This window comes from Alternaria burnsii (genome assembly GCF_013036055.1).
Source record: "Alternaria burnsii strain CBS107.38 chromosome Unknown 733, whole genome shotgun sequence".
Classification (NCBI taxonomy): Eukaryota; Fungi; Ascomycota; class Dothideomycetes; order Pleosporales; family Pleosporaceae; genus Alternaria; species Alternaria burnsii.
In genome coordinates this window covers 204,897-224,766 of record NW_024066130.1, presented here as the reverse complement: position 1 = coordinate 224,766, position 19,870 = coordinate 204,897, and the positions used below count along the sequence as shown (strand labels likewise).

Genomic DNA, 19,870 nt, shown 5'->3' with positions numbered 1-19,870 from the left:
TCTTGCAGTCGACCACGCTACACCGTTCAAAACAATGTCTCTCCCAATTCTACAGCCTTCCAGATCGGACAGTCTGCCTAAGGTACCCATATCGCGAGCTTCAGCACGCCGTTATCAGCGACCTCCAGTACGTAGGGTTCAGATAGCTTGTAACGGCTGCCGAGAACGCAAAGTGCGCTGTGATGGAGGGAGGCCGCAATGTCGAAATTGTATAGAAAGTATGCGACCCTGTGTCTACTTAGAGACTCGCAGAAACCGCCTTAAAGCGTTCGTTCTACCTCCCAAAGTGTAGGTGAGGTCTGATAGTCAGCAGCGCCACGAGACATAATCAGGATATGGTCAAACTTCTCCAGCAAATCGAAGACTCTGTCCCAGATGAACAGAAGCAACAGATAGCCGACACGTTAAGCCGTGTGCGTGAGCTCTGGATAACCTGCTTCCTTTCTCATAGAAGCTGACAACGAATAGGTTACGGCTGATGTCTCAGATGCCATGGCATTGTCAGAACACGAAAGTCCACCCACTACGGAAGATACAGGCACAGAATCTGATGTGTCTGCTGGTGTCGGCTCCAACTACGAAGCTGACATCCTGGATGAGGACTTGCACAAGGAAAGAGACTCCCAGTCGACTGGATTTATTGGGAAGAGCTCGGAAGTGCAATGGCTTCGGCATCTGCAGCACGATACGGAACGCGATAAAGAATCACTATCGGCTTCAGAAAGTCTATACGTTTTTCCCTCAGTAACTCCAGAATTTTCGAAGCGACGCACGGAAATTTTGAGACAGCATCAACAGCAAAAGTCAAAGATACCGACAAGCATTTCTACGTTCTACCTGGATAACGAAGGCATAGAGATAGACTATGCTGTCGAGCCGTACAAGTTGCCAACCATCGAGGTTGCCCAGAGACTAATCCAGCGCTACATGCACACTGTTCACGACACTTTTCCAGTACTTTCGCAAGAAACTTTTATCAACCAAGTTCGCGGTTACTATGCATCCGTAACGCAAGGAACGCCTTGCGATATGTCAGAGACATGGCTGGCCATGTTGAACCTTGTTTTTGCTATAGGAGCAAGGTTTTCACATTTAACAGAAGCAGACTGGCAGGCAGACAGCCGAGATCATATCGTCTATCAATCTCGTGCCCAAATTTTGGACCTAGGAGAGCCTTCACTAGCTCATCAGCCAGACCTTGCGCGAATCCAGGTCACTGCCCTCTTCGCCTTCTATTTTTCAACTGTCGGTAATGTTAATAGGTAGGTTCTATCACGCCTTTTCACTTGTCCCGCTAACATGTGCCCTCAAGGTCATGGGTTGCTATTGGCATTGCTCTTCGTTACGCACTAGCGCTTGGGTTACACCTTCGTAATGAGGATGAAACCCTTAGCACAGCCGAAAAAGAGATCTTGGTGCATGTTTGGTGGGCTCTACAGATCTTTGAAGGTAGTTTGAGTATCATGCTCGGCAGACCAAGTCTTGTTCACGAAGACCAGTACTCCACTCCATTGCCGTTACCAGTGTCGATGGAACAACTGTCAGACGATTTTGCCACGCCATATTGGGACAACCAGTACAAAGGGGCCGGGATCCATGGCGATGCTGGTAGATCTGCGCCGACTGCTTCGGAGCCGTCTAGCGCGAGCTCGCTACTGAGACATATGGCAGAAATCAATGTCATAGGGCAGAACGCTATGGCTGGCTTGTACTCCGCCAATATATCGACAAAATCATGGAAGGACATTCAGCGGACGATGGTTGATTTGTGTGGTGAGCTCGAGCGATGGAAACAAATGCTTCCGCAAGGTCTTGACTCCATTTCGTGGAACGACGTTAGTCGTTTTGGGCGCAACCGCCTCATGTTGCAGATGAGCTACATCAGGGTACAAATCCTAACCACTCGGCCGTGTCTGTGTAGAGTCAACAGTCGTATCCCTAACCAGACTGAGTCTTCTGCCAGCTGTAACGGAGACATGGCCCGCGCATGTGTCAATGCCGCCAAAAAGCTCACGGACATCTTACCGGACCACGCGACTGCGGCTCAGATGTTTGAAACTGGGCCCTGGTGGTCTCTAGTTCACCATATCATGCAAGCACTAACGGTGCTGCTTGTAGAGCTTTCTTACTGTATGGATCACGTTTCTGGGGATCAAGGTCTCCTACCAAGAGTCAAGAAGCTGACCAGACGGCTGAGAATGTTAGGAGAAACGGATCGAGTTGCAGAGCGTGCATACCGGACCTCTTTTAACATTTTAAAAACTCTGGCGCTCCGACTACGATTCGACATCTCCAACCTCTTGCAAGAGGACGTATCATTCCTAGTGACACCTCTTTCACAGAGCCATGCTGTGGCAAGTGATCCCAGCCAAATCAACTACAACTACGGAGTCAGTTCACAATCGATGTTCACTTTCCCACCACCGTTATTTCAAGGGAACTCTCAGACACCGGTATCTGCTGGGCGTACTGGAACGTCGCCACAGGGATCGTCGGAATTTGGGTCTTCTTTCGGCAATCTATTCAGGACCGCTCACGATCAGCACAATCACTTCCTATTTGAGGGGCAGTCCTCATGATAGCATAACTACTCTATGCTCTTTTGGTCTGGTCAAAGTGCAAGAGGATAGTAACTATATAGTAGAGTAATAGTAGCGCTGTCTAACTTCAGCAGTACGCCTACCTTGTTAGAACTTAAAAACTGACCGTAGCTTAGCGTTACACTACTCTTCCACTTATACATCAGTATGTTTATATTAGAAGATTACTTTCTATGCCAGCGCAATTTGGCTGGATCTGGAAGGTATTGAGGATATCTTACAGTTGGGTTATCTCATGGCTGCCGCCTACATTCTGAACGATACGCAGGCCTTCGGTGATATTACGATCTCGATGATGCTCCATCATCAAGGTTATCACCTTTCACTCCCCGATCAAGTTACCGGTCTGACTGATTGGGTTTCATGGAAGGTTCTTTGTAGGTATCAAGTTTGCCAAAGATTTTGTTGACCCCGCTAACGTTATGGCCATAGATCTCTTAGAAGAGCGAAGAAACAGGATGCGCACAGAACTGCAGCACATACTGTTCAACGGATCGACGGATGCCGGAATGGACGAGAGCAGTTCGTGCACTTGCGCATGGGGAGCTGTTCATAGTCTTGCTCACACACAACTTCTTCAATATGAAGATCTTCGGCCATTACAGGTACTGGATGTGACAGTATCAAAAATCGTTGGAAAGATGGATCAGATGCGTGATTCACTCATGCCCAAGCAATGGGAGCCGTGTGATTATCGCTGACACGGAGAACCTCGCTATAGAGTAACGCGCGATGCCAGGCTAAATGGATTTCGTGAGAGGAACCGCCTCTGTATCGATTGCGTCCGAAATGGGACCACGACTACGAACCAGGTTCACAGGACTAAAAGTTGCATCACTAATCAGGGGAAATTCCCATGGGAGTCTTGATGGAGAGTGGTGCTAAGTCTCATTGTGTCAGTTTGCAAGTATCTAAGATATGCAGTACGATGAATCCAGCCATGGGATTTGCGGCTGATGGCCGGAGTTGTATTCAGGAATTTGATAAAAGGTCCTCAACCACGTCATACGCCTCTTTGACCAGGTCTCTAGTCTCCTCGTCGAGACTAGCCTCATCTGTACTCAAAGCCAATAGTCGTTTTTCCCATAGTTTCCACCGTTCCCTGTTCAGTCCGTCTTCTCTCGGCCACAGGTCTGTCGGTTCATCTAATGCTGCCTCCCAATTCTTTTTCAGCTCTTCATAATCCGTGTTCCACAGTGCCTGTGCCCCGTCTCGCACCCAGATTGCTGCCACACGAACATCCAGCGCCCATACCTGCTCAGCTGACATTCTGTTCCTATTTTGCTCACGGGATGGAGGCTTCTCGTGCTCGAGCGTATTCTTACAGGTGTAAAAGACCCATATAGTCTCATGTGCGTGATGTTCCTTGCTGCGTTTCAGCAGCCTGGTTGAGAAGTTGACGAAGCGGAGCCATAGCTGACCGCCAGTACTACTCGACCTAAAATTAGGCGTACCGCTTTGAGAATCTGCGTCTTGTATGCTGGTCCAGTCACGCCATTGGTGGAGCAAATCGGACGTGTGGCGCCATTCCCAACCAAATCGCGGCAGTTTTGACCAATGTAATTTGCCATCCGCTCCAGTATGACTGCCAAGTGCCTCCTTTGCGTCCCTTGTTGTTTTGGATAAGTTTTTGGGCAGAGTGGGTGGCTGTGCACGGATGGAATCAAGGAGAGCAAAATGGGCTTCGGGTGAAGATGAAGATATGACAGTTTCGAAGAAGGCCGTCCATAGTTCCCAAAGTGCTGAGGAAGGGTCAGAAGAGGTAGTGACCGCCTCGACGAGATGTTTGGCTGTTTCCTCAGCTAGAGAAGAGTAGTCGCTTGAGGTGACAGTGGCGCTTATCTGCGGTAAGAAGGTATTAGGCGGGTAGGTACCCGGTGTGTTGAAAATGGTGGTCATATTGTTGGAAGGGGAATTGCGACGTGAAGCAATCAAAGCCGATCTGCGATAGAAGGTGCTTTTGAACTTCGATCCTCCTTTATATGGATCGATGCGCACTTCGGCACTGTATTTGGAAAAGGTAGACGTCATGCTCGGACAATCAGGTAGGCGCAGCCAGGCATCCACAACCACGTGATCTGCCATCACATGATCGAGTCACATAAGTGGCTCCGTTCGGAAACCGAAGCGCAGTCATTTGGTCACAGAACAAGGCTTCCCATAGCATAGGCCACATCACAGCCGCAGCAGTCGGCTAGGCAAGAAGTACCAATTTAGAGTTTGCGGGGCGATGCACGCTGCCTGCGGCCCGCTAGTTTTCCTACCCGGGTAATCCACCCCACAATTTGCTCATAGCAGCTAAGCCGCGGGCCTTAATTGCATCATGCATCGTTCCACCTCATGGGCGATGTTTTGTTAACTTTCACAACGCCTGCACTATCCCCAGCTGCGACCGCAGATCCGTACTGCAATCACTGCCTGAGCGCCGCCCATCAAACATGCACTCTGGCTAGCTGTCTGCTTCCAGAAATTCTACCTGAGTCGGTCCTAGATCATCTTCTCGCGTTGTTCTGCTCCTCAGGCCCTCTAACGGTAAGACCCGAAGTGCTATGATCCTCGGCGTCGTACGGTTAAATAAGGTTACGACAAGCGCAAAGATCTACAGTCAGGCCGACCGCCTACTTCCTGACACATCCATGAGTGTAGGAACACTTTTTTGTCTTCCTGAGGACGTCTGATTTGTATGGCAAGAGCCATTTGTTTGTGCTCTGGAGAGCGATTGGATCGTTGTATGGCTTCTCCTGATGTGTCATCGAGTATAGCTTCAAGCTTGTATTTAACATCAAGATGAGATGTCTGACTGTGGGGACGAAGACGATAAGTTCAAGGCAGCCTATAGGGGCCAAAACTATGCTAAGCACATATGTGCGTTGCAGCCTATGGCCCACAGACCAAATATGTACCTTGTAACTATAGCAGTGCTGATAGGAAAGGCCTAAGAGAGCATCGAGATGACTGTCATGGTCGTATCGCAGGCTCTCTGGTGATCCTGTCAGTTAAATCAGCCTTGTTAGAACCTTGTCAGTGTATCCACCCAAAAGCGCTATTGTGTTAGTCAATCCGAGAGCTTCGCCCGATGACGAAGGAAAGCATGATAATGACATCAATCTCCATCACTCGGGTGCTCAGCTGATACTGGCGCTAAGTCAGTTCGATTTCGACAACCTCGTCTGTGACCATCGAGATGCCTGAGTGGGTTGCCTCTTCACTCTACACACGGCCCGAGAAATGTGGATCAGAAGTGAAGGGAGCGGTATTGTGACTGGTACCACGTTCCTCAAACATATCTCGAGAAGCGCGCGGAGGCATAACGCTGGTCCTTGATGGAGGGCCTAACATGTCTTTGAAAGGCATATAAACTGGCCGCTGCCGGAGGTCTAGCATCTTCATCACTGCACTACACTTTCATCTCAAGCCACTATCACTCACACTATCAGACCGTCTTAAGTCTTCCTTACACCATGCACTTCTCACCATCAACTATCCTCCTGCCACTGGGCCTAGCCCTTGTGCATACATCCTTCGCCAACCCTGCGCCTGCCGGAATGTTGAGCAAACGAACTGTTGACAACCTCCCGCCCAGCGACCAGTTCATAGCTTGCCCAGGATACAGATACAGTCGTGAGCAGGTCGAAAAGGCTATTCAGCAAGCCATCTACAATACACCTACGACCGCGCCTCAGCCAGGTATGCGTATAGACTTGCTCTGTGAAGAATGTTCTCCTTGCTAACCTCTTTCTTCTCGATTACAGGCGGCTACCCTAAAACTTTTGGCAACAACAGGAAGCTGAAGTTCTCCGACAAGTGCAACGGCAAGACGCTGAAAGAATTCCCGATCTTGCATGGAGATAAAATCTTTGGTGGTGGCGACCAGGGTCCAGATCGGGTTGTTTTCTATATCTACACAGACAACCCTGATACCGACCCAACGGATGATGGCGCATACTGTGGTGTGATGACGCATGATGGTGCACCCGAAAGGGAGTTCGCCCTCTGCCCAGTAGAGGACTAGCGGGAACGAGTGCAGGAGATAGAGATATCGATAAAGAAATTGAAAACGCCTGACAATGATCTAGACATATCATTAAACTACCATCTCTCTTGCGTAGCCATATTTGCACTGTGTTCAAGTGAAAATAGTCTTCTGATCACGTCAAAAAGAGAAACTTAATTTGTACGACATGCAAGTGATCTTGTTGAATGTGCCTTACCGAGTTCAACGATTGTACGTGAAGCATCCTCTGCAGAGCATTACGATGCGCTCATCACAGATAAAGCGGCGACAGTTGGCTTTCAGAATGGCTCAGGCAACCTTCCTCTGAGCAAAAAGACTCTCTCCTGCTTTCACCTCCTGGATGCTTCATTATACTTCATCGAATCTTGCAGCGCACCTGCCACCTTCCACAGCTGTCTTCCGATAATTCCCTGAGTACTGCAGATCTTGCCGGGATAGGGTAAGGCACCGGATCGGCACGGTACCCTGCGACTACTACGCTGCAGGGAAGCACTAGGTACAAACACAATATCGGAAGGATCAACATTATTGTCTTTCGATTGACATTATCAAACGTTCTTGCACTTTACTCATTAACTGATAATCATAGTAAGAGTTGGTATGGAGTACACCCGAAGGATTGTGTCGTATTATCGGAATTTGCAACAAGTACTCTCTTGTGTGGAGGGTACAATTCCGCTCACGCGATGGCTTAGGTTGATGGCGGAAATACTACCAATTCGACCACTGGGCTGTCAATATACGAATGTCGAATGGCGTTGTAAGCGGACTGCAAATTATATAGGGCATGGATCGACAATCGTATACTGGGTATAACACATCGTCAGGGAGGTACTCCCCTCTTTTGGACATGGCAAATCGGGAGTCATTGATAGGATAAATCAATGCCTGCACTTCAAATGTTTCAGCATCGATATCAAACCTTACATATAGTGTCACGGTTGTATAGACTAGCGTCGTTGCGAGATGCAACAGTTCTTAGTCCATCGCCTAGTTCAGCGGCCGCTCTGCTCCAGCACTATGAAAGTAAAGCTAGGCTATGAAGGTGCGTTGTTCTTGTCGTATGTTTTGATGCTACCATCCGCCTTCAAGGGCTTTTAGGACTCTCAGTGTTGTAAACGGGATCTGTTGAGCTAATAACTGTCATTATTGCTATTACGTGCCGGAAATGGCAAACAAATGTGCGACATGCACAATGAAGCGCACGAGTTTATGACTCCGCCATATAGAAGGATGAAAGCAATACGCCAAAGTCACATCATTCAACGAACACCACCCGTATGATCAATGCCGCCTGACACACTTTCACCAAATTGATGCAGTCGATCTGCCATGACTAACTGTCTCTGCGTTCCGAGGTCAGAATGTGCTCACACTCTTGTACGCCCGGGTGGAGAAGTTCGCGACAAGTAGCCAGTTTTGTATCGTCAACATGGTAAATCTGATCCTTCCGGAATCCTCCACGGTTATCAACAACAACCATCAACCATCTCACGTAAGACTCCACAACACGATTCGCCGGAGACAGCCGAGCCAAATGGTGTATAAAAAGCATCGCAAAGCCAGCTCATATAGCACACAAACATCAATCACAGATTCAAGAATTCGAAAAGACCTTATCATCAATCGCCATGCAGCTTACGCCCATCTTTGTCTCTTTGTTCGTCGCCATGACATTTGCCTCTCCAGTCCCAGATCCTCAGGTCACTCGTCCAAACTGCCGTCTTGCGCGTAGCGCCGACGCTGATCCCCAGATTACTCGCCCGAACTGCCCTCTCCCTCGTGACGCCGGACCCGATCCAATTGTTAGAGGCAAAGACCCAGGTGGCCGCGGAGGTTCCGCTTTCTAGAAGATAATAGCCGGTGTCTGTAAGGAATCGCACTAGTTTCAGTTGAGAGATGAACGCTGACGATTCGATAAAGGACAAGTGCTTGTACTGTGTATCTGGACGAAGGTAGGGCTAGACGGAGAGTGCTCGGGACGATGGAAGTACGCATGGAATCATTGTCGCGAGACTGCTTCGCGAGGACGAGTGTGTTTGGTAAACTTACTGTCGCTACATGAAACAGTCACAATACGAATTTGGATTAGCTTGAAGGAAGAAATGATGCTGTGTTCGTGTCACGACATTCTCTGTGATTGATGGAAATTCTGGTTGATGTGTATACTCTTGCTTTATTGTAGTTAAGAACAATAAAGCCTTAGGTATCGGGTCATATGTTCTGCTTGTGACTGACGTGGCCATCGCCCTTACTACATCTGTGAGTTATCATCTCAATATTGGATCATTTCTTGCGTGTTCACACCGTGATGTCGGGCGCTGGAGTACAAGCAGTACTATCGGTATTTATAGGACGGCAGCGACTTATCGACTGTATCGAAGTATCCACTTATGCATGGCGTTATGGCTGGCGATTAGGTCCTTGGTGGTTGTATGAATCCGCCCCTCACAAAACTTGTAGAGCGACGGCAAGACAACACGAGAGCATTCAGCTCAATATCTAGCCTTTAATACGTTGTTCAGATAGATATAACTTCATTGATGAATTATGATACAATTGTGGTACATCGTAAATCTAGAAAACCTTCAAAATTCACATCGCTAGAAACAACAACTACGACGCGGTGCCGTTTATCCCCGCGGTACCGTTCGTCGCACCATTATCAAAATACGCGCAATGAATGAGGTACTGCGAAGTCTCGGCGCTGAAACCCTCTAGCGCAACCGCATCAATCTTCGACAAAGTGAACTGACTATTCCCCATCGCCGTGTAAGCCGACAGCGGAATTCTCAGAACAACAGGACTGCCATTCATGCTGCCATACGCGCTGCTCGGCACACTGAGTCGCTGAATTGGTGTCTGGCCATCACATCCGAATCCACCACTCTGCAGCTGCACGTTGAAACCGGCACCTGCGTTCGCCGTGACATTGAGAACGAGGTATTGCGATGCAGAGATATCCGCGCAGTTCTGGAGCGAGTACCAGTAAGATCCAGATACACTGGGATGCAGAACCAACGCGCCGTTGGTGACGGCCGGCGCAACTTCCATAGTCCCGTCATCGCTCTGGACATAGCCGTTCGCGTTACTGTTCGCAACTCCTGGGGTACAGTAGTTCAACCATGCAGAGTCAGGACATGTGCATACCGGATGTCCTGATGTTCCTGGAACGGGTTCTGGAACCGATGTCAAACTGATGCAGCCGACCTTGATGTCCACGCCAGAGGGGTTGAAAGATGAGATTGCGACGCTGTCCAGTCTGCTTGCGTTCATGCCACCGAAATCAGAGAAGGGAATCTGTGCAACTTGGTATGTATTGGCGCCAGTAAAGGTCAAGTAGGAAGTGATGGGGACAGAAGACGGAGGCGACGTCGTTGTGCATTCTTCGTCAGTTTTCCAGCGCATGGTGACGCGGAAAGTGGTACCTGCAGGTGCCGCAATGGAGAGTTGGATGCCTGTCGCGTTTACTGATTTTGCATTGTAGCATCCAGACTCGAATTGGGAGTACCAGTACGAGTCGCCGGAAGTGCCCATGTTAAGAGACCCGTCGCTATCGACAGTGTATGAAGCAAGAGAGCCTTCATCAGTCATCGCGCCAAGGAGTCGATTGTTTCGTGGAACTTGCGACACGAACGTGCAGGTATTCAGGATGGTACCGGAGCAGAGCGCGCAACCCGGGCTGTCGGCCGGCCCTGTGAAGACCAAGGAGTGGATGCGATAGGTTTGGCCGGGAGAGTTGAACTTGTTCATGATGAACGACTGGAGATATTGTGGGTTGAAGTTGTCAGGGAAGCGAGAGAACGGGATCGTAAGCGCTGTCGACGCGGCGTTAAAAGTGATTGGAATGTAAGACGTGACCACGTTGGTAATGCAACTGTCAGTACCATACTTGAAACCAATGTTGGCGGTTGCATCCTGTGGGCCTGAAACCGTAAGTATGATCGAGTCAAAGGAACTGTTCACCGCTCTACAGTTGGTCGGTTGAGCGAGCAGCGAGTAGAAGTAAGACGAGGCGTCACGGGGAACGAGTTCGACAGCCCCACGGGAAGGCTGCTTGTATGAGGTCATCGTCTTGTCGTCAGAGATAGGGGCTCCTAGTGCGTTGGTTTGCGATTTGAACTCATTCGGATCGCAGAAGTTCAATACCACAAACCCAGATGGAGTCGGGCAACGCGGACCAGCGCCGATTGTGGAAGGTCCACCCAAAAGAGAGATCCATCGCATCGTGAAGTTACTGGCAGCAGAGCCGCCGTTGGGTGTAAAGTTGCGTAGCGTGATGCGGCTGAGGGAGTCGGTGTTGAATCCTGAGAAAGCGGTAAGGGGAATCGTGATGTTGGCAAAGTTACTCTGGCTGAAGGAAGCATAAGACCTGGTGTTGACAGTAGAGGTTTTACCGGTGCTCGATGTCAGGACGACATCGAAGGAGCCACCAGATGGGCCACGGGCGTTGAGAGAGACTCCTGTGTATGCAGTAGCATTCAAAAAGACTCCATCAACATTCGTGTCGGTATAGAAGAACGAGTTGGCACTCGAAGGTAACAACTGCATTCTTCCCAGTTCTGACAGCTTTGCAAACGTCATCGAGTTGTTGTAGTCAGTCTGACCAAATATGTTGTTGATACCAGTGATCCACCGGTCAACATTCTGGAATGACTCAACCGCCAGACCTGGGGTACGGTCTTCTCCTGGTGCTGTCACACATCGCTTCTGGATCTTGATGTTGTCAATGTAGATGGGTGTCTGAGCAGGCGAGATGTTGCCGATGCGGATTCCGCGAACATGCTTCATGTCTTGGCCCGTAAAGTCCGACAACGGTATGGTGACAGTATGGTTCGAGCCATCAGCAGGCGCGTACCTAGTCACGTCCAAGTACGAAGCGCTCGGTTGTTCGGTATTGCATCCAGAGTCGTACGAAACCAGCTGTACGTAAAAGCTGGATCCTGTGGGAGCGACCATGTCAAAGTAGAGATGTGTGTAGATGGAAGCGTCGAAGCAAAAGCGGGAGATTTCCGTGTAGTACGCGTTGACACCGCTATCGGTAGTTGCAGTGAGCTGCAAAGTGCCGTCTACGTTATTCGACGAGAGCCCTGTTGCAGTCGTTTGCAACAAGAGCAGGTTGACGTTATTGCTGCCAAAGTAAAGCTCTAGAAAATCGTCGATCATGACGTCCCATGCTATGCATTCCGTGTCTCCTAGCGGTTTAGGAGTGAAATCAGGACACGTGGAGGTGGTTGCATTGTTTGTACCAACGGCGAAGTAGAGTGTAAATTGACCCTTTGACGTGTTTCGCAGTACCACTGCGTTCGTCGTTCCATCGTAGGAAACCTGCTGGCAGACTGAAAGAGAGCCCGTCGCAGATTGAAAGGCGTAATTCCGAGGCACTTGTAGGGTGAGGCCTTCTGTAACGCCATCCAAACGAACCGTCATGATAGCAGATGACTTGTCTGCTGCTGTGATGTCTACAATTGCACGGTCTCGATTAGTCCACCAATTGGCAATTCCTGTCTGGTTGAAGAAGACCGCAAAAGGGCGCACGGTGTCGTGAAGAGCGCGCTGGATTTGAATCTTGTCGAACAACGCATCTGAAGGATGAATCAAGATGTTGTAGTGGCCGCCATAACGTGCCATTTTCTTGATGTACTTGATCTGATTCGAGAAGTCCGACCCTGGAAAGTCGGCGCTGCTCATGTTCCCATCACCGTCAGACCATTGAAGCGGGAACTCGTAGTATGGAAGCTCCTGGAATGACTCGCGGTTGTGAGTGACTTGGAAAGGAAGATGCGTGAGATGCGAATTGCCCGCGCACGAGGAGCCACCGATAATTCCGTTTGCCACACAATGCGTGGCTTGGTACTTGCTCCAAGCAAGATTACCTGGACGGTAGGTGGTCATGTTGTAGTTGGTCTTGAACTCATCGTGAAGTATGTGTCGAATCAAGTAAGCGCTCACGCGGACCTCTCCCGATGAGGAAGCACCCGATGTGTAAAAAGAAAGCCCACTGGTACCTCCCTTGGTGCATACCTCTCCGTTAGTAGGCGTTCCGTCAGCGTTGGGTCCGCATTGGTGGATGACTGGATAGTAGCCTGAGTCGGTTCCTTGGAGGAATCGCTCATTGAGAGTGCCATAGCCGAAACCAGCTGCGTTCGGCGAGTGACTGACGGTGTGACTTCCAAAGTCGATATACGGGTTTCCGTCAGGAGCAGTGCGGAACCCACTAATCTGATAGATGTACGGAACGCCATACTGGAAGTATGCAGTTTCGTATGCATCGGTGACGTACTTGGTGTGAAGGTTCAGATTACCCGCTGCACCTCGATCTTGTGCGGCGGCTGCAATACCCTGGCCGTGGGGGTACGAGACATAGGTATCGATATCCCAGGTTGTGGTGAAAGCAAGGCCTTTGTTGTACGGAACCGACCATAGGCTGACGAAATGGGGGCTAGTAGTGACAATGTTCTTGATGATGCGTGTGCCGATATCGTACCCGGGATAATAATGTCCGTCGTACCATGGCGAGTAGCCGCCGGCTTCATTTTGAGCTTGGATAAACAGATATCCCAGGTCCATACCAAAACTGTAGACATATCCGGTCGCGCCCGAAGGCTGATGTTTGACGATGGCAGCGCTTGTAGCCGATGTATCTGCGCTGTCCACGCCATCGTTTCGAACCAAATATTTACCAAGTGTTTGTGAGCCTCTGGCAGCGGTATAGCCAACATTGACTAAGCCACTCTCGGTGTAGTTCTCATAAAATGGCATGCTTACGTCGTAGTACTCTGAGAAGTCGAAACCTTGGAGAGCCTGTACAGGTGTCTCGGTGTTTGTCAGTTGAATGACGGATCGCGAACCACTCGAGTCTACTTTAGATGCAGTAACACCTGCAAGGGCTTGAAGGGCAGTAGGAACCTGGTTCATGAAGATCAATCTACCACCTTTGGCCACGAACGAGGTCAAGGTAACGACGTCGGTAGAGCTCGGGCTGTAGCTCACGCTTGGGGACGTGTAGATGAGTAGATCTCTGCATTGCGAAGAAAGATTCAGTGTTTGAATGACCTTCACTTGTAAACCGACTGTCTTTAGAGAAAGCGTAAGTGGAAGCCTATAGCAAGGTCGTTAGTTGATCTGGTTTCAGCTCCCATAAGACCACCTACCAATTAGGATCTGCCTTGTAGTTTGGTATGAAGATGTTCAATCCGGAGTTCGGTCCAGCTGCATGCCTATTGTAACCTTGTTAATAGCGACAATCACGATATAGATTTGGTCTTCATACCTCGATTGAGATGGCACCGTAGCCGGTTGACTGTTTGCGCCCAGATCCGGACTAGCACCAGCTGGCTGCGTAAGGGAGTATATGTCAGGCGATGTGAAGGCCTGACATACGTGCAGCAAAGCAAACAAAGGGAGAAGAATTAGTGAGCGCATACTTGATGCTGCCCTTCGAAGAGAGAGGCACAATTGGTAGAAAAATGTATCGAAGGGTTGAAAGTGCAGAACCCAACCTTTTGGTCAAGCTACGCTTGAAAAAAAACTCAACCAGAAATACGGGTGAACTCGCCAGATCGTCCGGGAGCGAACGCAAGATCGCTGGCTAGACTACACTAACGCGCAAAGTTGATGGGGCAGAATTTGGAAACAGTTCGTAACTTATCCATTTGGGGAAATCTAGTAAGCCCTAGACCACGAAGACGGTACTATGCTCAGTGGTACCTGAGCTACCTGCATGTACTTAGGCTTCGAAGCTTAGTTAGGCGTTTCAGCTGTGGCAGCGGGAGCTACGATGATGCGTTCAAACGTCATTTCAAGGGTGCAAATGTCGACTTCTTTGGTCTCGATTTAGATTCATCAGCTGTAAGGACGTAAGGAGTTTGGTAGAGAAGTATTGAGTGCGTGAGTAGCGTTTCTAGCCCCCGAGGCATTCGTACGTCATTCTCCCTGAGCTGCGCGTCCGAAGTTCAACCCCAGTGTAGCTGATCATCCTCACAAGCTTCAGGCGATTGACACGCTGATGCAAAGCTGCCGACGAATGCGTCCTTGAGATCGAGTGGTGAAGATGTCATGAGATTGTCCGCGCAGTTGAGCGTAGGGAGGTTGCATTGGCAAGATTCGGATGGGGTCGGGCCGACGTCAGCCCCGCGGTTCCCGTGGTTGCCACGCAATGGCGGAACAGCCGGCAGTCCAGCCCCAGCAAAGAACCAGGGCCTGCCCAAAAAGCAATTTGAATCCTCTTTCCTCGTTCTTCGAGTTCGAGACTGATGGCTGTCTTCGTATCGCGACCTTTTGTCATTTCGCGCATTCTAGCACTTTTCGCTGAAACCTTATCTGAACATTTCAGATGCTCTTGGTCCCCGCTCGTGGCCGCGGCTCTCCCGCATCCTTCTTATGCAGACGGCAGAGAGATGACATGAATTGTCCCTTTAGCAGTACACATGGTGCAGAATTGTGGCGCTTACCAGTATGATAACAGAAGCAACGATGGACGCGAACATAATCGATACTGAACTACAACAAGGTAGTCTTAGCATATCTAGCATCTGGTCAATTCTCGATGACGGTCAAGTGCTGTGGGCTGCTGGATCATTCAGGTATTGATGAAAGACGAGGTATTCTCACTTTCCTTGATCTCGCGAACCAAGGCATTGCAATGGAGAGAATGTAGAATTCCAAGATCTACTTGCAGCAAAAAGAAGTTGTTTTATGGCCAAAGTGAGTCTACGAGGTGAGACCGGTGAGGCTGACGTGTCAACCACACGACCGTGGACTCAGTATTAACGCATGCGGAATAAGATGAACACCATTGCGTCGAGTTCAGCCAACCACACGACCGTGGACTCAACATTAACGCATGCGGAATGAGGTAAACACCATTGCGTCTAGTTCAGCGAAAGCAAAAATCGTAGGCTGAAATTTAGCAGCAAAGCAGGATATAAGCTAAGATGTTTGCCTACTCTGACCTTGTAAAATAGCGAGCATGTGAAACATGTACACCCAGGTCTCAGCCGGGCAAGTGCGCCGCACCAAACCATAGGGCGACGGCCTCACCCTGCCAATCAGGGTAGAGGAGCTCTATGTCTGTAGGCGCTTACAAAGATGCTCGGAAATGAGCCATTGCAACTACTCTATTTGAGAGGCGGTTAGTCGCGCTACCCCTCCACGCAACGCACGATATGATTGGGGCCAAGCACAAACGGTGGCCGCACTCGACAGCCCCCCAGGATATATCTGCAGCTAAGCCAATCCTTCTTGCGCCGCCACGTTTGTCGCGTGTTGTCGATGAAGAATCGAAGGGTCCAGCGTTGAGATTTGCTTGTCGTGACGAAGTGCGCCGCCTGCCAGCAGGGGCCACCCCCGGTCTCGTCAATCTCAACAACGAATAACCTCACCGCACCACACGTATGTGTGATTCGCCTTTGCCCAACGGAGGAATCCACGCCCCGATCTGCCTGACCGCGTTTTCATATGGGGTGGCCGCAACGCCAAATGTTCATGACCCCTCCGAACCAGCTCCAACTGTACTGTCGTCCTTGAAGTAGCCATATAGCGATGCAGCGCATACATCCGTATATAAGATGTCTTATCCTATCTCTACGAGTATTCCACATGCCTCGACATCGCGTGCGCCTATGTGACAGACTAAAGGTGCGACACCAACTCCAGCCATGAACCACGATCAACGACTCGATCCTGCCATTGATCAACACTCGCATTTAGCAGACGATACCAGCTACTCGATACATACCACACCCGACAACGAGGGCCCCGCAACCCAATCGTGGCATGACGACGTTGCCTACAATGAATTACATCCTGGTTTTACAGGTGTACCTTGGCCTACTATAACAACTGCATCGACCTGCGCTTCGAACAATAGCTCTTCGAGTCGCAAAGGTCATTTCAGCCACTCAGCAACAACGAACAACGGGGAAACTTCTGGTTCTATTCATCAGTTTACGAGCAATGTTGATTTTCTCGATCCATCGGACATATACTCTCTGAACAATCACGATGCCGAGCATTGGCGCGGGAATGCATTGGATCCTACATTGTTGTCGATATCACCAAATTTGCCCGCGTCGTGGGAGCACGACTATTATGACTATCACGAGTCTGAGCAGTTGAACGTTCTTACAAAACGGGCTAGCCTATCGTCCTACGCCATACATCAGCTAACACACGGGGCAAGCTCGAATCAACATGCTGCCCAGACTCCGACTCAACAGCACCTGGACTTTCCATACGTTGGGATGCCGTTTGGCCAATCATATCCGGAGTCGAACGACATGTCCAGAGTCTTGGTGACGTCTGGTTCCGATGAGCGACTTGACAACTTCGAAGACTTTGAGTCGTTCGATGGCGCGACGCTTTTTGCTGGAGGTGCATCGTCACTGATCCGAATGCCATCTACCGCTTCGGAGTCATCCGGCTTGCAGTCGGATATGCCTGTTCGCAGCACAGAATCTGGAATTGTAGCGTGCATATCTTGCACTACAGTATTTCGAGGACCTTATGCACGAGGCAATTATGGACGGCATCGGCGACAAAAGCACATGGGTCGTCATATCGGATATGTGTGTGAAGTCTCCTCCTGCTCAAAACATTTCAAGCGCGGCGACGCCCGTCTCAAGCACTACCGCCGACACCATCCTCATCTCCTGAACGAACCGGAGTCCAGAGATGACCGGGATACGGGTCACTATCGTGACAATACTAGTGACCAAACTCGGAATGAAGAGCAAGATTACCTCCCCTCGACGTTCCTGCCGCCGCGGACAAGTGGAGACTCGGAAACGCCCTCTACGGATGCAAGACCATTTACGGCCAGGGCAGTGGCAAGAAGACCAAGCATTGAACTACTTCGCAAAGACGGAGAAGGCCTCCGATGTGAAATCTGTCAGAAAGGGTTCAACAGAGCTGCTGAACTGCGTAGGCACAAAAGTTCGGTTCACAACCTGAACTCCCAGCAATACTTCTGCACGGTGCCAGGATGCGATAGGGTTTCGAAACCTTTCCCTCGCAAAGACAAATTAGCAGACCACACAGCACGAGTACATAATCTCGCAGCTGCGCCCGAAGCATTCACAAACGACGAAGAAATCTCAGAAGCTACATATCGCTGTGACTATCAGGGTTGCGAACGGGAATTCGATCAGAGAGCAGACTTACTACGCCACAAACGAACCCATACATGCAAGTATGAGCGGCCTCACAAATGTGCGCAATGTAGGCAGTCGTTTTTGTACCCGAAGGATCTCAGGCGTCACCAAGTGACCCATTTGCATGACGCGGATGATGATAAGCCGATGTTTCATTGTGAAGTCGCTTCATGTGAATATGGCTCTGGAATACAAGGCTTTTCCAGAAGGGATGGCATGTTCCGGCACATGAGACGTTTCCATCCGGAGCTCATCGCGGGCAAAGAAGAACCTTAAGGTATCCAATGCATGTCTTCGTTGGCTAGTCATACAAAGGTTTTCTTCCCAGCCACACATCAGCCACATTGTATCAGTGTATAAAGTGTCTGATAGTGAACTCCTTTCTTGTCGTACTCAAAGCTAACAATGTTGAATCGGCTTGTCTCCATCCATCCGCCATCAAATCCCGATCTCCAAACCAGGGTCATAATTGGTCGGGTTCTCGTTCTTTGCGCAAATACAAGATCATCAAGATCCAGCATGCAGCATTTCTCTATCTACTTGCGAAACAAAATTGGATTGATTTTAGAATTCATGATGTCGGATGGTATCTCTGATGGCAATAGTGGAGCGTTGCTTGAACTGGCGCTCGCCGAATACAGCTAGTCAACCTCAGGCCACCCCATTGTTGCCTAGCTGCTGCCTGAGAGGTTCACCATGTTGGCTTGGCGCGTAGCAAGTATATGTATGTAATTCGCGCTCAAGTGATATTGCGAGAACAACAAGAAACAAATTCAATCATGACTAGCACAGTGGCACCACAGCTCAGGCGTTCGAAGCGCAAACAGGCCGAGCAAGCCGCCAAACCAGTGGCAGACACCATCAACGACGATGCGCCACCACCTAGGAAACGTGCACGTAAAGTTGTCGCATCTACGACGGAACCTTCTACCATCAAAAGTGTTGATGAGAAAGTCAATGAACCTGACACCGACAACATACCCGCCCAGCCGCGGCAACACAACTATACTTTACCTGCATTCCTCGCGCTCCCACGAGAACTACGAGGCGAAATCTACAAACACATCCTAAACTCCGACCGCAGCTCGAAACTAGAATCCGGCTCCCGCAACATCGTCACCCGCTGCGGTCTCGTGGGAGTAAACAACCAAATCTCCGCCGAATTCCTCGACGCAGTCCTCTTCCACGCCCCCGTCATCACAACAGTCGTCCGCAACCACAACTTCGCACCCGTCGTCACCTTCCTAAACCGTCTATCTCAAGCCCAGCTAAAGCGGCTGAGCAACTACCCAGTATCACAGGCTGCAGGAGCAGACGACGACGATGTGAGAGCAAAGCGCAAAATTAGGATTATCCTGAGTTACTCGGCGGGTGCAAAGGATAGTCGTGCGCATCTGAATCGCTGGCTAGATCGCTTTGATGACCCGGACAAGAGGGGTAAGGAGATTGAGTTCGAGTATGGTAATGACGGGACGTATCGGAATGGGGGCGGCAAGCAGCGACCTAGGCTAAGGGAGAAAGCAAGTAAGAGGTGGAATGAGGAGGCGAAGAAGATTCTGATGAATGCTGGTAGGAGGAGATGGTGGTAAGATGGAGGGTCATGCTGCATGGATGCACTCGTAATACGCCAAGTCGACATGTAAAAGTGTTTTTGATGGTCGAGATGTAGATGGGTGTTGAGATGGATTGGCCGAGCTGGCTTGACACATGTCTGGGCGGTCTGCCAGAGACTGGTCTGGGACTTTGAACTAAGACAAGGGAGATGTTTGAAATCGAATACTTGCACTCAGGGAGAGAAGCGCCAGGAGACATGGTCGGCAGCCGTCTCGTAGGACGGACGCATATTGCCGAGGACATGTATTGCACGTGATGACCTAGAGAGCATCCAGACTCCGTGCATCTAGATCCATAGCATGGCAAGAACCTCGTGTATGCGCCGCTTTAGCCGAAAGTCGCTTCAACCAAAGCAGTCCGTCATCTGCATGTAGCGACGGAGGCCCAAGCACCGATGCTTTCGCTCTAGATTGTGTCGAGGTCTCTAGTGATCACAATACACGGCTGATGCGCCGCCGCACAGTCGAGAGTCGCAATGCCTTATAGGC

The 19,870-nt window shown here is 49.9% G+C and overlaps 8 protein-coding genes across 8 annotated transcripts; 6 read left to right on the top strand and 2 right to left on the bottom strand.

The window, feature by feature from the left end:
* Positions 1-335: 335 nt before the first annotated feature.
* GT037_010758 (uncharacterized protein) lies at positions 336-2,579 on the top strand (the record flags this gene model as incomplete). The annotated part of the gene is made up of 3 exons (XM_038935805.1): positions 336-413; positions 469-1,262; positions 1,313-2,579. The coding sequence occupies 3 exons, from the start codon at positions 336-338 to the stop codon at positions 2,577-2,579; spliced, it is 2,139 nt and encodes a 712-aa protein (XP_038781575.1).
* Positions 2,580-2,761: 182 nt separating this feature from the next.
* Positions 2,762-3,121, top strand: GT037_010757 (uncharacterized protein; the record flags this gene model as incomplete). Its single annotated transcript, XM_038935804.1, has 2 exons — positions 2,762-2,977; positions 3,033-3,121. Coding segments are annotated over exons 1-2 (231 nt in total), but the record flags the coding sequence as incomplete, so codon positions are not given.
* Positions 3,122-3,572: 451 nt separating this feature from the next.
* Positions 3,573-4,499, bottom strand: GT037_010756 (uncharacterized protein; the record flags this gene model as incomplete). Its single annotated transcript, XM_038935803.1, has 1 exon — positions 3,573-4,499. One exon carries the CDS (start codon positions 4,497-4,499, stop codon positions 3,573-3,575), a length of 927 nt encoding a protein of 308 aa, XP_038781573.1.
* A 1,562-nt stretch (positions 4,500-6,061) lies between these two features.
* Positions 6,062-6,612, top strand: GT037_010755 (uncharacterized protein; the record flags this gene model as incomplete). The annotated part of the gene is made up of 2 exons (XM_038935802.1): positions 6,062-6,287; positions 6,353-6,612. The coding sequence occupies 2 exons, from the start codon at positions 6,062-6,064 to the stop codon at positions 6,610-6,612; spliced, it is 486 nt and encodes a 161-aa protein (XP_038781572.1).
* A 1,634-nt stretch (positions 6,613-8,246) lies between these two features.
* Positions 8,247-8,465, top strand: GT037_010754 (uncharacterized protein; the record flags this gene model as incomplete). Its single annotated transcript, XM_038935801.1, has 1 exon — positions 8,247-8,465. The coding sequence occupies one exon, from the start codon at positions 8,247-8,249 to the stop codon at positions 8,463-8,465; it is 219 nt and encodes a 72-aa protein (XP_038781571.1).
* Positions 8,466-9,231: 766 nt separating this feature from the next.
* GT037_010753 (uncharacterized protein) lies at positions 9,232-14,040 on the bottom strand (the record flags this gene model as incomplete). Its single annotated transcript, XM_038935800.1, has 4 exons — positions 9,232-13,717; positions 13,770-13,835; positions 13,889-13,953; positions 13,999-14,040. 4 exons carry the CDS (start codon positions 14,038-14,040, stop codon positions 9,232-9,234), a joined length of 4,659 nt encoding a protein of 1,552 aa, XP_038781570.1.
* Positions 14,041-16,274: 2,234 nt separating this feature from the next.
* On the top strand, positions 16,275-17,271 carry GT037_010752 (uncharacterized protein; the record flags this gene model as incomplete). The annotated part of the gene is made up of 2 exons (XM_038935799.1): positions 16,275-17,057; positions 17,107-17,271. The coding sequence occupies 2 exons, from the start codon at positions 16,275-16,277 to the stop codon at positions 17,269-17,271; spliced, it is 948 nt and encodes a 315-aa protein (XP_038781569.1).
* A 1,276-nt stretch (positions 17,272-18,547) lies between these two features.
* Positions 18,548-19,357, top strand: GT037_010751 (uncharacterized protein; the record flags this gene model as incomplete). Its single annotated transcript, XM_038935798.1, has 1 exon — positions 18,548-19,357. One exon carries the CDS (start codon positions 18,548-18,550, stop codon positions 19,355-19,357), a length of 810 nt encoding a protein of 269 aa, XP_038781568.1.
* Between the last annotated feature and the right edge of the window lie 513 nt (positions 19,358-19,870).